At 48.6% G+C, this 15,617-nt stretch overlaps 1 protein-coding gene across 1 annotated transcript; it reads right to left on the minus strand.

Moving 5' to 3' along the window:
• Positions 1–7,147: 7,147 nt before the first annotated feature.
• On the minus strand, positions 7,148–13,055 carry WFIKKN2 (WAP, follistatin/kazal, immunoglobulin, kunitz and netrin domain containing 2). The gene is made up of 2 exons (XM_014878148.2): positions 12,118–13,055; positions 7,148–9,986 (listed from the first exon to the last, which is right to left on the minus strand). Exons 1-2 carry the CDS (start codon positions 12,316–12,318, stop codon positions 8,475–8,477), a joined length of 1,713 nt encoding a protein of 570 aa, XP_014733634.1. The 5' UTR covers positions 12,319–13,055; the 3' UTR covers positions 7,148–8,474.
• Positions 13,056–15,617: the final 2,562 nt, after the last annotated feature.

A 15,617-nucleotide genomic window follows, 5' to 3' on the forward strand; every position in this document is an offset into this window, starting at 1 on the left:
ACTGCTCCATCACCAAAATCCAAATCTCCCAATAAAAGTAGCAATTCCATTATGTCAGAGATCAGATACTTTGAGCCACCTTTTGATGAGGTGACCTTTGGAACTGGCTAGCACAGTAAAAATTGAGGATTGCAATTATTATAACCAAATACACAATTTGAATTTCATCCTGGGTTAATTACCTGAGTAATTCATCCACACCTGTTAGTGACAGCAGAAATTACAGCAGAAATGGAGAATTTAGTTGCAATGCTACTGCAATACTCACTTTTTGGATGATCTGCTGGTAGAGTATTATCCACTGAAGAGATTAATGAATAATTTTTAATAACTGGACCAATATCTTTAGAAACTGCAATTTGCAAACAGGGAGAGAGAAAATCTCAAATAAATTATACATTGTGGCTTTTCCCTGCAGCTCTGGAAATGGATTTAATTGCCTTATCACGCTCCCTACCAGATCTTTTTTCCCCCCTGATAAACGTAAAATCTCTCCTCCTGTTCTGCTAACAAGACAATGATGAAATCAGCGAAGCAGGACTTCTTCCACTTCTTCCACTCAGAGAAAAACAACAATTTTATTAATGAGTAATAGCAATGCTGCAGCCAGGTGTCTGCGGAACAGCTCAGTGAAGCAGGGCAGGCTCAGCAGGAGGATGTTTCTCTCTCAGGTGCGGATGCAGCGGCTGCGGGCGGGTCCCCCCCGGGCGGGTCCCCCCCGCCGATGTCGCCGCCGATGTCGCGACAGCACGCGCCACCTCGTGCCGGGCGCCGGCAGCGGCTGGAGCCTCCTGTCCCCATTTCCAGCCACCTCGCGTCATGTCAGTGCTGAGAGATAAGGGCGCTTTAAAAACAATTTGCTCTCCGGTATTGCCAAAATAGGAAGGTGACGCCGTGTGAGGAAGACCTTGGGTCACCCCGGGGCCGTGGTGGGAGCAGTGACACTGGGGGCTGGTGCTGGCTGTGGCTCTGTCATTACATTTTGTGTTGGCCACTGCAGGACGGGGAACCTGCCCTGCCTGTCCAGGGAGGGTGGAGAGACCCTGGCACAGCCCAGGGAGGTGGAGGATGCTCCATCCATGGAGACATCCAAGGTCAGGTTGGATGGGACTTGGAGAAACCTGGGCTGGTGAAAGGAGTCCCTGTGCAGGCAGGGCATGGAAAGAGAAGGTTTTTATAGGTCCCTTCCAACCCAAACCCTCTGAGGACTGTACAGGTCTAGGATAAGGTGAGTCCTGCTGAGGCTGGTCAGCCCCCTCTGCCCCACAGCTCCCCTGGAATATCCTGGTTCCATCTTGCTCTCTCTTCAGGGATGGAGGGATTTGGCCAAGGCCAGCCTTGGAGGCACTTACAGAAGGAGCTTTGTGATTTCCAGCATCTTCTCCAAGCACCAGAGATGCAGGAATTGTGGGGATCTTCTGAAGAGACTCAGGGCTCCAGAACTGGGTTTGGGTCCGTGCCTGCTGTCCCTCCTGCAGCACAGGCTGCCTGTGGGGGCAGATGCAGGTGAGGTGCCTGTTCTAGCAAGACCTGACATTATGGGGCTGGGATGTGGCTGAGATTTATCTGGGGATCTCAGGAGCACGTTCCTATCAGCAAGGAGCATTCTCTTAGCAGGGCAGTAGCCTGTCCATTCTGAACATGTGCCAGTGCTGCTGGGATTTTGAGATGTCCACGGGCTTTTGTTCTGTTAATGGGAATGTTGCAGGTTGTCAAGCTGCTGGTGCTGTTTTGAGATGTGTGATGTGGAGGATCTGCTCAGGGGCTGCCTGCACAGGAGAGCCAAGCTGAACCCCCTGCTCAGATCCATGTGTGGATCATCCAGGTCTGGAATGGGAGCAACTTGCTTAAGTTGTCATAGACCCAGGACTTGATTTCCCCCACGTATATTAATCAATATAACATTTCATTTGCTATTTTATCATCCTGTCACCTGGTATTACTGCATCTCCTCACAGTCAGCTCGTGGTCTTGCAGCCCTGAATAACCTGATCTCAACAACAACCTTCATATCCTGCCTCTCCCATCCCTCTCCCAGACCATCTCCACAGGCTCCCTGGACAGTGCTGATGATTCTCCTCACTGTGAACACTGATCTTTTGGCCCCACCCTTTCTTTCTTTCTGATGTTTCAACCATCAACAATATCCTGAGTTGTTGGCTCAGGAGGCTGTCACACCTCTCCCAGACTCAGGACAGATAAATGACTTTAAAAGCCTTGGGTGAGAGAGCTGGAGCTCTAAGGCCTTGATCCAAGTCAACTCCCTGAGCTAAATCATCCCTGTCCTTGTGATTGCTTCAAAGGAAGTGTCACAGAGGATCACTTCCCTCTGCTGAAGTACACACATCTTCCTCCTCACATCCTATTTATCACTCAGCTGTGAGTTTTAGCCTCTCTTACTGTTTCTACCAGACTTGCTGAGTTTTCATACCCAGCCCTTGGGAACCCTCCTCTAAAATTAGCCCCGTGTTTGCTACCTTCTGTGCTCTGGTCCTGCCATGCACTGAAGCAAAGGTTATCTACTGCAGTTAATGGTTAAGCAATGTTTTATGTAAGTACTTTTACCCTTGGGTGAAAACCATCTGATCCTGGAGATTTATTACTGTTGTTTTCCTGTTTATTTCAAGCAGCAGAGGAAGCAATGTCCTTTACACGTGTTACATTCCCCCCTTGGCTCAGGGGTGTGAGGAGCAGAGCAGAGGAGAAAGAGCAGGCACAAATCCCTTTATGGTAGCTCTTTTTATGCCAGGTAATCTAGAACAACTGTTTTAAGACCAGATTAAGGTGAAAAAATGCTTCCCCTCCCTCCTCTGGAGGAAACTCCCTCTTTCTCTTGTGTCCAGCCTTCTCCTTCCCTCCTGCATATCTGGGATACATGAGAGGGGTTTGGAATTGCCAGGTGGGACAAGCCCAGTGGTCCTTTCCATCCTATGGTCACCAGTCTCCTGGCCCAGGGGACAGTACCTGGGCTCTGGGGAGGCTTGTCCCCACCCTAAAGTGTCCCTATAATTCTGAAACGTGGACATTTCACTCTCATTACCTGTGTCAGGGCTGGTCCTTGGCACGTGCAGGTCTGTGTCCACCAACGAGCCAGAGGTTTGGACCCCAACACCTGTAGGCTGGGCTAGCACCAGGGACAGCTGGGTGAGAAGAAAGGTGGATGCAGGGATGGGCACAGAGGAAAATACTGGAGTTAGAGAGTTTCCTCACTGAAACCTGACCCACCTATCAGCCCATGGAAGACTTTCCATTTGCTTTCTAAACTCTGAGGCCTAAATGTCATATAATTTGCCCAGCCATAAATACCTGGGAATTAAACAGACTGTTCTGCTTTTTTGGCTAATAGATTCGTCCTCTAGTGCTGCAAACTTATCTTCAAATCCCACTGCTGTTTGCACTGGAGATCAGGATCTCAAGCTGACTTTTTAAAGTCAGATTTAAAGTGCTGGCAGAACATTCATTCAGTTGTGCAATCTCCATTCAGAGGTTCTCAGGTCTTGGGCATGGGGCTAATTTTTTGCCCTTTGACAGCTGCTGTAAATCAATACAGCAGCTGGAGGTCACTCGTGTCAATCAGTAACCAGTCCTGGCAGAAGACTGGACTAGTGTTTTTAGAAAACACTAAATACTTGGTACTAAAACAGGCTCTAAGCTGGATGTTCTTGCTTAGGCTGACATTTTCACAGCTGTGCCTTTAAAATCTGGCTCCATCCAGCCTCATTGGAGGTACCAGCCTGGCCATGATCTTTTCCTGTTAATTATCCACAGGGAGAATTTCCCAGCACGTGCACATGCACAAATTACAGCCAACTGGGGCACAAGGTGCTTCAGGTGGAGGAAGTGGGTCCTGTGGTACAAGGTGCTCATTTGGTGCCAGCTGAATGAATCCTCCTTTTTGCAGGAAATCATTAGGTGTTGGCTGAAGCTGTGTATGACCTTCATCACAATCACCTCCCTCAGGAACTGAGACCCATGGCCAGGGGGGAATTCTTGCAGGGGTCCCTAATTTATTTTGAAACCAGTGGAAACTGAGCTCTTAAAGACCTTTGCTGTCTGAATCATATTCCAGTGGCATCATCACTGCTGTCTGCTCCTTGTTCTGGACCTGGTTGCCCATTAGATCTTCTGCCTGACCTCATCTGGAGCAATGAGAACACACTCAATTGCCTCTTTCCTTTGAGCTCAGCAGCTCTGGGTGCTGTGGGTGATGCAGGATCAGTCTCTGAGTAATTGTGACATGCCAGGCCCAGCTTGTATGGCTGGGTGTTAACTTGGAACAGTCGGCAAAAGAGACAGGGACACAATTTGGTGACCCGAAAATAAAATAGGCTTTAATGTGCAAAACAAGAAACTTCACAGAAGGGGATGTCAGTATGGGGTGCACCAGAAAGGGTTAGGGCGAAATAGGAACTTAAATAGGGTAGGTTAGGGGCAGAGTCTGAGGGGAGGGTTCCAATCATAAACTGGGGTTAGGAATATTAAAATTACTGCACCAAACATGAACCAATGACAATTGGGGAAATGAAGAACTTTCTAGTAACATTAACATGAGGGGGGCAATGAGGGAGAGCTGTTGCTCACCATAACTGATTTTTCCCATGGCTTTAGGCAAACCCTTCATCCTGTTCCACCCCAACAAGTAATCAACCCATCCAGCTCTTGATGCGTGCAGCTCCTCATGCCCTCGTGCCCTGCCCTGTGACAGCAGCCCTGGGTGGCACCAGCCCCACCTACAATCCCTGTGCAGCAGCCACACAGCATTACTTGGCTGCTGCTGCTGTTTGTCCCCTGTTAACAGAGTGAGACACAGCCACCCGTGACTCCTGCTGGGGTCCAGGTGCCCCGTGGTGTCCGTCCAGCTGCAGATTTGGGGGTTGCACTTCTCATCCTCACTCCAGGTTGGGAGTGATGGAGGTGGGTACCTCACACTGGTTCAGGGCTGTCAAGGTTCCATCAGATCCATCCCTGAGCTCTGGGGAACCCCTTCAGGTCTCAGACCCAGCCAATGTGGGTCTGTTCTCAGCTTCTCGGTGTGACTCAATTGTCTTAGGAGGTATTTTCCAACCTTAATGATTCTGTGTTGTTTCCTGAGCCAGTGCCTGTGGGGAATGCTGTTTCCCTCCTGTCTGCATGTGCAGGAAAGCTCTGACATCAGTCACTGGCCACGGCCGTGTGGCTTTGGAGGTGGCATCAATGCCCCAGCTCTTCCCTGGAGCCTCACACAGGCACTGTGCTCCTTCTGAGCCCACAGCCATGTGGGAAAAGGACTCAAGGAGCCTTTTCCCTTTGTCTCCCTCCTCTCATACATTTTATATAAACTTTAAATACTGGTATTTCCTTTCAGCTTAGGACCCCACAGAGCAGGATGCAACCTGAGCTCATGAGCAACACAAAAGGGATTTCCTGGTGAGGAGCCACATGCACATGCCCATTAGTCCTGAAAGGTGGAGCAACATCGTCTAGCACTGGCCCCGTGCAGCAACAGCCCTGGGCTGCTGGACTGGTCAGGCTCGAATTTTAGGCTTCTTAAGGGTTTAATAAGAGGCTGAACTAAAATACTGGCTTTGAATGGAGAGCTGAATTCTTCAAGGTCAGAAGGTGGAGAGGCTTGGGGTTGGGGTCAGTCCCATGCCACGGGGAGGTGTGGTGCTCCCAGCACTACCAGGAATGTTTTTTTTTCCTGGTGAGGGATGCCTGTGGCAGTGCTCCTTCTGCCTCAGGGTACCTGTGATGGTTCTATGCAGTGGGGCACAGCCAGGGGCTCACAGGACCCGGTCATGTCTGCAGGTTTGGACAGGAGCTACATGAGAGTGGCTGTGCTGTGTTAGGGAGTTGGGCTGGTCTGTTCAGTGTCCATCTCACCCCACCACACTGGAAAACTGACCCAGAGTGTCCCCGAGGTGCCCTGTGCAGGAAAACCTCACGCACCAGGCCTGTGTGCCCCAAGGGGGTGGCAGACACCTCACACCTTGCACAGCCCTGGCTCTCGGTGCCTCAGAGCACTTGCACACTGCATGTTTTAAGTGCCTGCTGCCTTCCCAGGGGATTCAGCAGGAGGGAAAGCCAAAAAAGCACTTTAGAGCCAAGGCTTCAGCACTGCACTGTGCTGGCTGGAGCAGCAATGAATCCTCTGCTTTCTGCTCCCAGCTCCATTTGAATCCCAGCTCTTCTGAACAACCAGCTCCATGTCTCCTGAATCATTCCAACACTCACTTCAACACTCCCACACTTGCAAAATCCCCAACTTTAGGAAAAAAAGGAGCCATACAAACCCTGTCTTTATTAAACCTTCATCTTCAAACCTTTGTGTTAGTATGGCAAGAACATGCCACTTCCTGCAGGTTGCTTAAAAAATGGCAGATGAGCCATGGTCAGTGGCAGCTGCCACAGCCAGGGATGATCTAGTGGACATGCTGGCTGCTTCAGAGGGCAGCAGGGCCAGCATCTCCCATCTGCAGAAAGTGGTCTCCACAAGAACATACACAAACATTATGGGCCTTTAACTGGAGGGTTTTTTCACATACACTTAGGAAAGGTACAACAAAAGACTCAGCAGGTATTTTCTTTGTCTGCAAAGCCTGGCCCAGACTCCTCTCTCTCCCTCCCATGCAGCTTCTTGTGAAATTATCCAAATAACTGGAGATTTAGATCCATTCCTATTGCAGGAACATTTCAGAAATAACCCAAGCCCAAACCACTGGGAGAGGAGCCCAGTTTTCCATCCTGCAGTGGTCTCTACCCATGGCTTGGCTGCTGGTGCAGAGCGTGGAATCGGGGGAAGCAGAGCTGGACTCACATCCAGGACGCCGTTTCTCTTGCTGGGAGTTTTCCTCCCTGCAACTGCCACGTGCACAGGCTTTGTGGGGTGCAGATGTGCAACATCTGCCTGTTTAATCTCCTTCCCCAGCCCTTGCCATAGCCAGCCCCAGCAGGCCTGAAGCAGTGTGTGTGTGCCCACTGCCAGCCTCGGCCGCCCGCAGCGAGCCCGTTAGATGGCACCATGGGGCAGCACTGCCTGCACCTTCCTGCCTCCCTTCCTCCCTTCCTTCTTCTCACCCAGACATGTCTTGACACTGCTCCAGTCCTGAACTGGCTCTTTGTGCAGGGCAGCAAGCTCTGGGCTCTGCCACAGTCGCTTGCCTGAGCCCACAGAACAAGGAGCAGGGACAAGGCTCACTGTGCCGTGCTCACCCCTCTTCCCTGCAATCACAGTCCTCAGCAAGTCAGGATGTTTGCAGGATCAGCCTTTTCTTTATTTAAGGATTTTGTATAGGCAAATGTTACATTTTTTGGACACACAAATGTTAAAATGATTGATCCTATGTGTACTCACCTGCTCCCACCCACAGCTCGTGCTAGCTGTCTTAGGGAATTTATTCAGACACCGATATACAGTGGCCTGGTGGAAAGTGTATTCTGAGGTTTGAAAGACTCTAAAAAGGCTCTGAAAGGGTGACACTGATAAAAGCCTTTAAAGTGTCCACTTTGCTTTGTGCAGTTCAGATTCAGGAGCTTTGTGTCTGCCTAATGCAGTTTGCAGACTGTGTATCACACTTTCCTAGGCTGAATTTTGTTCTGACTTGTCTTACTTTGCTCTCTCATCTATAAAAGCAGGATTGCTACTGAAAATAAGCAATAAATCGCTGTGTATGCTCAGGTGTAAAGGCTTTTCAAAAGCAAGACAGCTGGCAGCACACTGCTATCCTTTTGGCTTGGACTTTGTGTGATAGACAATATATTGATTGAAACTTAAACAGGGAACAAGGGTGTTTGCTGACCTTGTTCTGGTGACAGAAATGTCATTTCAGGGTGAGACTGTGCCTTGAGCTTTTACAGGGACCTGTTGTCCTGGGCATAGGATCAAGGGAGTTTCTCCTCCAGTAAGGATTGCAAGATAGGTAGCAGTTGCCATTTAAAAATGAGGTTTTTAAAAGGAAAAAAAAGGAAAATTTTAATTAAAAGAAGCAAACTCATAATGCATAGGTTGGTTAAATGTGCACAATTGTAAATGTAGAAAATAATTTACAGGCTTTTCTCTTGAAATATTAGTGTTGCTATAAGAAGTTAAGCATGTACATTAAAATGACGAACCAGACTGAAAATGAGACAGATTAAATTGACATTATATATTTCTTAGCTGTGTACCAACTAGCCAAACAAATACTATGAATTCTGTCATATATGATGGAAGCTAGATAAAAATTTTATAATTGCTGAAGTGAGTCACCTAGTTAAATGGCACTCCTATATGGACAATTTGATTTCAATGCAAGATTAATGGCCTTTTGCTGCGGGTTTACATGCCTGCCAAAGACCAAACTATGTTGTTGCTAAGCATCATTAATGGATTAAAATAGGGGTTCTGCATAATTCCTACAGTGTATCTTCAAACAGTGTGTTTAGTTTGGCACTAGCCTATCACTTGTTAGCCCTACTAACACACGGATTGGGGCTGCTCACACGTGTGAGGGAGGTTAATGCAATCCCAGGAACTCTTTCAAGAGCTCACAAGTTTTCTTGTGGATGACTTCGCGGAGCTTGCGCACGCGCCGGATGCTGGAGGTGCCCACAAAGCTGTCTGGCTGTAGGACGGCCATGCCATTGTGGACGTCGCCCATGATGATGAGCTGGCCATCCACTGTGGTCATGTTGGGACACGGGCAGCTCCAGTCCATGTTCAAAAGCGTGATTTCTAGTGGTTCCTTCCCCAGGAATTTTAATCCCATTTTTTCATCCTTGAGAATCTCCTCCACCGTCACCAGGGCGTGTCCTGAGTCTTGGTCTTCGGTCAGCTCCGTGATGCGGCCCAGGATGACAAAGTCGCTTTTGCAGAAGCTGGTCACCAGCTTCTGGCGGGGTTTGCAGGCCTTGCAGTGCGTGTTCTTGGGGAAGGGGCACATCTCCTCGCAGGCCTCCCGGCTCTCAAAGTTGTTCTCGTTGCCCCCACAGCCGCCGTAGATGAAGGACTGGCACTGCTTTGTCAGGCTGTTGTAGGCCCACCTGGGCTCGTAGGCCTTGCAGTGGCCTTGAAGGGCTGGCAGGTTGCAGATGTTGATGGGGCCATTCATGCACGTCAGCATGCAGCTCTCGTAGGTCTCAAAGTGGTTGAGGTTGCTGTTGCAGTTGCCGTAGATGAAAGTAAAGCAGTTGTTTTTCTTGGCGTCATAGTACCACCGGGTCTGCTCCTCCCCACAGTCTTCACTGTCCGGCTGCTTCAGGCACTCGTCGGTGGGAAAATGTGTTTTGTTCTGGGAAGCTTCCTTGGATGTGGGCTCTCCTCTGATGACTGACAAAGGGAAATCAGCCCGCAGGAGGCCACCGCTGTTCTGGGCAGTGCAGGTGTAGATTCCTGCATCCTGCAGCTGCGTGTTGTAGATGACCAGCTGGGCGATGTTGGTGACCACGACGTTCCCTCTGACGTGGTTTGGCTTCATGATGACTTTGTCCTTCCCATCGACCTGCTTCTCCCACGTGATTTCTGGCTTGGGTCTCCCGGTGACGTCACAGAGGAAGCTGACGGTCTCTCCCACGTAGACAGACTGATGGACAGGGTTGTTCACCAGCGCAGGGGGCAGGATATCAACGACTGTTGTCTCAGAGTAGGCGGTGGTAGGGCGAGCTGTTGTTTCTGGGGGGATGGGGCTGGTGTTTGGCCAGGTGAGATGGTACCTACAGGTGACCACGTTCAGTGTAATGCCTTTGATGCAGGCCTCTGCATCCATGTAGCACTTGTTGTAGTAAGTGAGCCCGTCAGAGGCGCAGGTGAAGCTTGGCTCCTTCTCACACCTGTCCTTGCACTTGCAGACGGGCTGCCCGTCCCAGATGTCGCACTCTGAGCCTTGCTGGATGCACATGAAGCGGTCACAGGTTGCCTCTTTGGGCATCCCCACAGGCCCCTTCTTCCCCTTGATGTCCATGTAGCGAGCGGCCACACAGCTCTTGGTTCCACAGACATTGGGGCAGCACTTCTCAAAGGTCTCGCACTCCTGTGGGGAAGGAAATTCACCTGATCATTACTGGGAACAGAGTAAAGGCCTTTTTGGACACTCAGCAAGCAGAGAGCCCAGAAACTCAGCTCTGCCACAGATACCTGTGGTTTGAAACTCAGTGCCCCCATGACAGTGAGGAGAAATATCCTCTCAGTGTTTCCCAGGGGGTTCTGAAGTGCTGAAGGAGAAGACTCTTGCAAAGGAAAATGTATTTCTGTTTCTTAAACACAAACCTCCTCATAAGCCTTTACCCCAGAGTCACATGGACTGCTTGACTATGAACCAAGTCCCCCCTTCCATGCTCTCTAATATGCCTGAAGACAAGCCCTGAGAAAAAAGAGCAGATGGAAAGTCTTATCATATGGCTGTAGGCAGTAATCCTTCTTATTTTCCACAGAAGTATGTAAAGTATTATTTGAATTCTCTGAGACTAACAGCCAGCTCTTGGAGGTGAAACTGCCAAGGATTTGTAATTGTTCACATTGTAGAAGAAATAATAGAATATCTCAAAAGTAAGGCAATATGTGCTCCAAAAATAATTTTTCTATGGTATTTAGAAAAACAAACCCCAAACAGCTCATTATGGCTTCTCTGTCCTATTTTAGTCCTATTTTCAAGAGCAGCATCGCTCTTCTAGTGATTTATTACACCCCGCCTCGGCTACAGTCAGCTCTAAATTGTGGTTAATTTTAGCAGAATTTTCATCTTCTGTGCAGAAAAGGTATTTGATACATGTGATCAGGGTTGCTGGGTGGTTATGGATTACTTCAAAGGACCAGGAAAACTGCTACCATGTGCCCAACAGGGCACATTTCCACCGTGTGTTAAACCTCTACAAGCCCCCTAAAATCCATCAGCTTTCTCCATAAGTGAGAACAAAATGGTTTTTAAGCTACCAAGCTAAACAGCTTCTCCTGAGTCCAGTATCCTTTCCTTATTGGGAAAAAGATGACCTAATACCAAAACTCTTTCCCCATTTCCAGCTGCACATTACTAGGTTTCAGAAGCAAAGCTAGAAACCAGGACTGGGGAGGTTTTCAGCTGGGATGAAGGAGTGTGGCTTGGCAGAGTCCTTGGTTGCCTGCAGTACACTCACTCCATCCAAAGTCCCAGGACTCTGTGCTGCCACTAGGCAAAAGGAATATTTGTAGCCAATGGCTTCTGGCTTTCAGGTTTTGACCAGTCAATTATTAAAACATCATTGTCTGCTGCTCCTGCTGCTGCTGGGGTTTTGAAAGTGTTTTAGTGTTCATTGCTGCACCTGGTAGTTGGAACAGAGGCGGCTTATTTGGGAATGGCAAAAGTAAAAAGAGCACCTTCATTCCTAACACATGGGATCCATCTGAGTAAATGTCTTTGTTTACTTATGGCCAGAATTTTTGTCTTTTTTTCCCCCCTTTTTAGCATTGCAGAAACAACATACAGAGCACAAACCCAAACACTTTTTCTGAGCACAGTAAATGTTCCTGTCAGCCAGGTTTGGGCTGCAGAAGCATTGTCATGGGACATGATGTAAGAGGTAGGACAAGCAGGTATTTTCAGATGCCGGCTTGAGCTGGCAGTGCTGACAGGTTGAAAAATGAATTTTAGAGTGGTAAGCTAAACACATTTTGAGTTGGGAGCATCCCACAGAACATCTGCCTGGTCATTTCAGCCATGCCCTGTTCTGCACCCCAAGCAAGCTTTGCGCTTCAAATGCAGCAAAGGCTGATGATTTATGTGTTAAATTAAACTATTTCATACAGGATTCCTCTCAGGAACATAAAACATTGATCACGGCCACAACAAAGATAAATACTACAGATTGGCCCCAGGGCATGCTGAGTTCTGGAGTATCAAATTCAGACGTTTCTTTTGACATGAAAACAAGGAAAAAGATCAAAGAGAATGAGCACTATACCCACACCAGCAAAAGTGACAGCTGGCACACACCTCCCCTCTTAACTGATAACTCATCAAACCTTTTCTATGTTATTTAGGTCACGGGTCAATTCTATACATTCGCTGTCTGCATTGGGTCCTGCCAGGTGCCAGCACCCTTCCAGCCGGGACAGAGGGCTCCCCCCAAACCCCCTGGCAGCCCCAGCAGTGCCCGTGACGCAGAGACACAGAAATGTGCATCACTCACCAGGTCAGCGTCGCACTCCCTCTTGCAAGTGCTCTGCGCGTCGACCCACAGGTTGGGGTTCATGTCATTGGGGCATATCCCAGCGTGCGAGTACCGGATTGGAGGTAGGGCTCTCCCCTTCAGAGAGACCTCCAGAAGCAAGAGGACACTGCTCTTCCCCAGCAAGATCCACATCCACCGAGTGAACAGCACCAACAACATCTCAGAACTTCTCCAGGGCAGTGGCAGTGTCTGAGCTGGAAGTAGTTCTTGTTTGCTTGGGGTTGCTTTTTTTTTTTTTTTTTTTGTGGTAAGCCTTAAGTTTTTGAGGAACCCAGATGCACCTGACTTCAGTAAAAATTTCAGCAAGCTCCTCTGCTGCCTCTGTCGATAGTGCAGTTTGGTCTGGACCTCATTGGATTAAAGGTCCTAGGAAGTTCACCCCCTTATTTTAAGAGAAACGCTACTTGTGCGAGCAGAGTTAGGTCTATTTATACCCTGCCTCTGTTAACAAGTCAGAAAAAGTAAACTTGATTTCTTTGACAGGCACACGCTTCCTATGTCCTGGTGGCAGTCAGACAGATTTGTTGCAAGAAAAAAAAGCTGGAAAGAGTTCAAAAGGCTGGAACTGGCATGGTGGGACCCCTGCATGTTTCTGAATGCAGGGAGGCCTTCTTAACCCCTTTAGACCTAAAGTACTTCCCTATGCTAAGAATGGCATTTACTTCTGAAAGGGGACTTGTCTAAGTAACACGGACTGAAGTCAGGGGATTTCCCCACGGCAAGGGGCTACACAATCACTTGCTAAAAGGAACAAATAATAGGATTGAAGCAATTAAAGCCAGAATATAGTATTCTAACAAAGGAAGTAGGGAAGAAATAATTTACTTAAACTTAGGATCAACAAAACAGAATGTCTTCGTAACTTCTCCCAAGGCTCCTCTGGGCTTTTTTCTTCTCCTTGGTTGGGAGATTTCCATGATGTTAAGTTTAAAGCTGCCTTCCAGTCCCACTAGGAAGATGTTAAAAGTGTCCCTGAATTCCTCCATATTTCCTGACAGCCAGATCCCATTGTACAGTGCATAGCTGACCCCTTTAACAGCAACAACAAAAAAATAGTAGAAGTTAAACTCTATGGAAACCTGCATAAAGGAATGTACAGCATTTTTGCATTGGGGGCTGGGAGGGAAACTCAGTCAAGCTGAGTTCCTCATTCCCTGATTATTACAGCAAGGGGCTGATCCTGCTCGTGCTGAACACGTGCCAAAATCCAGAGATGAGTGGCAGAAGTCCGAGTTGCTCAGCACCTTCCAGGATTAGGGCTTCTGGGCTGAGTTTTGGGCTAGCTTGGGTGATCCTGCATGTTGCTAAGAGCCTCCTGGGAGGATGGGGTGAGTTTGCATCCCACGTGGAGGTTCTGCAGGGCTGGACCAGCAGCGCTGTGCCTGGGCAGGAGGGAAGGGTGTGCATCCACCCCGTGCCCAGTGCTGAGAGCTGCAAAGCCAGCCAGAGTCAGCCCTTACTTTTTTCCCATTTTGTTTATAAATCCAGGGTTGTTTTTCATGGCTGGGTTTGGACCCGATTCTCCCCGGAGCAGTGATGGCTGCCAACCAGTACAACCAGCAGTGAACTGGGTGACCATGGGGCTCCTGCTCGTCCCCTGGGGCCAGGCAGCATAGCACAGTGACCTGTTGGTGCTTCCTGGGATCACCTCTGGGAGAAAGGGAGAGCAAACCTGGAGCCGACCTGCCCCGGGCTGTGGCATTTCTGTAGCCACCCAGGCTTATAAAAGGGGCTGTGATTTGTGTGCCTGCATTAACCATATGCACAGTATTTGAATTTCATGGGACGTGCAGAGCGAAGTTGTCCAAATTAGCTATTTATAAGGAGCGAAGTCAACTGCCAGGCAGCAGTTTGCAGTTGATTTATTCACTCTGAAACTTTAGAAACCTGCATGACACTTGTACAAAGTGCGGCTGTGTGCTAAATGTTTTATTCAATACTTGTTTACAAAGACAAACGCAGCACCCTGTGATGCCTAAAAAAGCCAACCAAAAATGACACATTCCCAAAAGGTACTTAAAATTCTTACAGCTCTATTAACAACAAAATCACATGTATGAGTGGTTCTGTTGCCTAAACAAAGACACTTTATATTGTAAAACTGACTACAGATAAGCTCTGAAACCAGCTGTATGTGGGTCTTGAGGAGTGCTGGGGAAGCTGCCTTGTTGACCTCAACAGCCACTGCACATGCAGGGAGTTTTCCCTCAATCCATGGCATTGCCACAGAGTAGCCACGGATATGATTTTTCCTTGCCAGCTTTAATCTTTTATGGCTGTTTTACCCCCTTATCTGCTGGGCCAGAGGTGGATCTTACAGCCTCCATCTCCTCTCCTGGTGCCAGCCAGCCACATCCTTGCTAGCTTTGGTGAGTGAGAGACACACTAATGTGGGCCACCGTAGGTGGAACTCTGTTCCAAACAGGAAAAAACAGCACTATCTTATTTTTAACTGTCCCTAACCCGAGATCCCTTGCACAAAGGCACATTTCAGCTGTGGGGGAGCAGAGTGGGGCTCTAGAAATCAGACAGTGGTTTGTATCAGACAGACAGTGCAGCCCTTCTGTTTTGCTGTCCTTCTCCATCCACAGGGATATTCTCCAGTGACAGGTAAGTCCCATGGCAGCTTTCTGCTTTCAGCTCCGAGGGATCATATTCCTGGATCAGTTCTTTGGCCACTTGAGCTCAGCCGGGAGAGAGGAAAACATTGCCATAAATCTCCCCGTGAATGTGGGCAGACAGCTCTAGAGGGCAGGGGAAGCAGTGAGGGCTCCAAACAACCCTCGACAGCTGCCCCATTCCTGCCAGGACATCCCAGAGATGCTGTTACCCAGCCTGAGGAACACATCCAGGAGGGAAACCACTATACAGGCTGCCCCAGGTTGGCTCAGGGACAGCGGGGATCCTGATTGTCCCAGCATGGACAGCCAAGCTCTGACTAATGCACTCACTGTCTCCTGGGTTTCATTGAGGGCTGTTTACTTGCCTGGTCTAAGTTAATTTAACTCCAATGACCTCAGTGGATCTGACTGGACACTCCAGAACAACACCAGTTAATGCCCAGTTGTGAACTGGAGTCTCTGTCAAGGTCCCCCGGCCCAGTTTTCCTGTTCCTCTTTGTGTATAAAGCATTGTGCATTTTTTCTTTAATAGAAGCAATAAAGTAATCCCCATTCTCCATTCTTATGAACAAATCCATTATGAAAGCTGATTTTATGGCTTATCTTACCTCATCCATGTCAGATACTGATGTGATAAAGGTCTTCCCAAAAGAGATCAAGCCTAAGAAACAACCCTATTACTACCCCAAAATACCCCTTTCTGATCAAGATGCTGGAATGAGTCTGCTGGATGAGGAAGTGGGATGAACTTCTCTGGATCTCAGATGGACAAACCTGAGCTCTGATGGCACAAAGCAACATCCTGGGTCTGCTCCCAGCAGTGGAGACATTGGTGTG

Source organism: Sturnus vulgaris, chromosome 20, assembly GCF_052056855.1.
Source record: "Sturnus vulgaris isolate bStuVul1 chromosome 20, bStuVul1.hap1, whole genome shotgun sequence".
Lineage (NCBI taxonomy): Eukaryota > Metazoa > Chordata > Aves > Passeriformes > Sturnidae > Sturnus > Sturnus vulgaris.

Coding starts and splice junctions, on each gene's coding strand:
- WFIKKN2 (XM_014878148.2), bottom strand. CDS start 12,318: ATGTTGTTGGTGCTGTTCACTCGGTGGATGTGGATCTTGCTGGGGAAG. Junction 9,987..12,117: donor GGGAGTGCGACGCTGACCTG/GTGAGTGATGCA, acceptor CCTTCCCCACAG/GAGTGCGAGACCTTTGAGAA.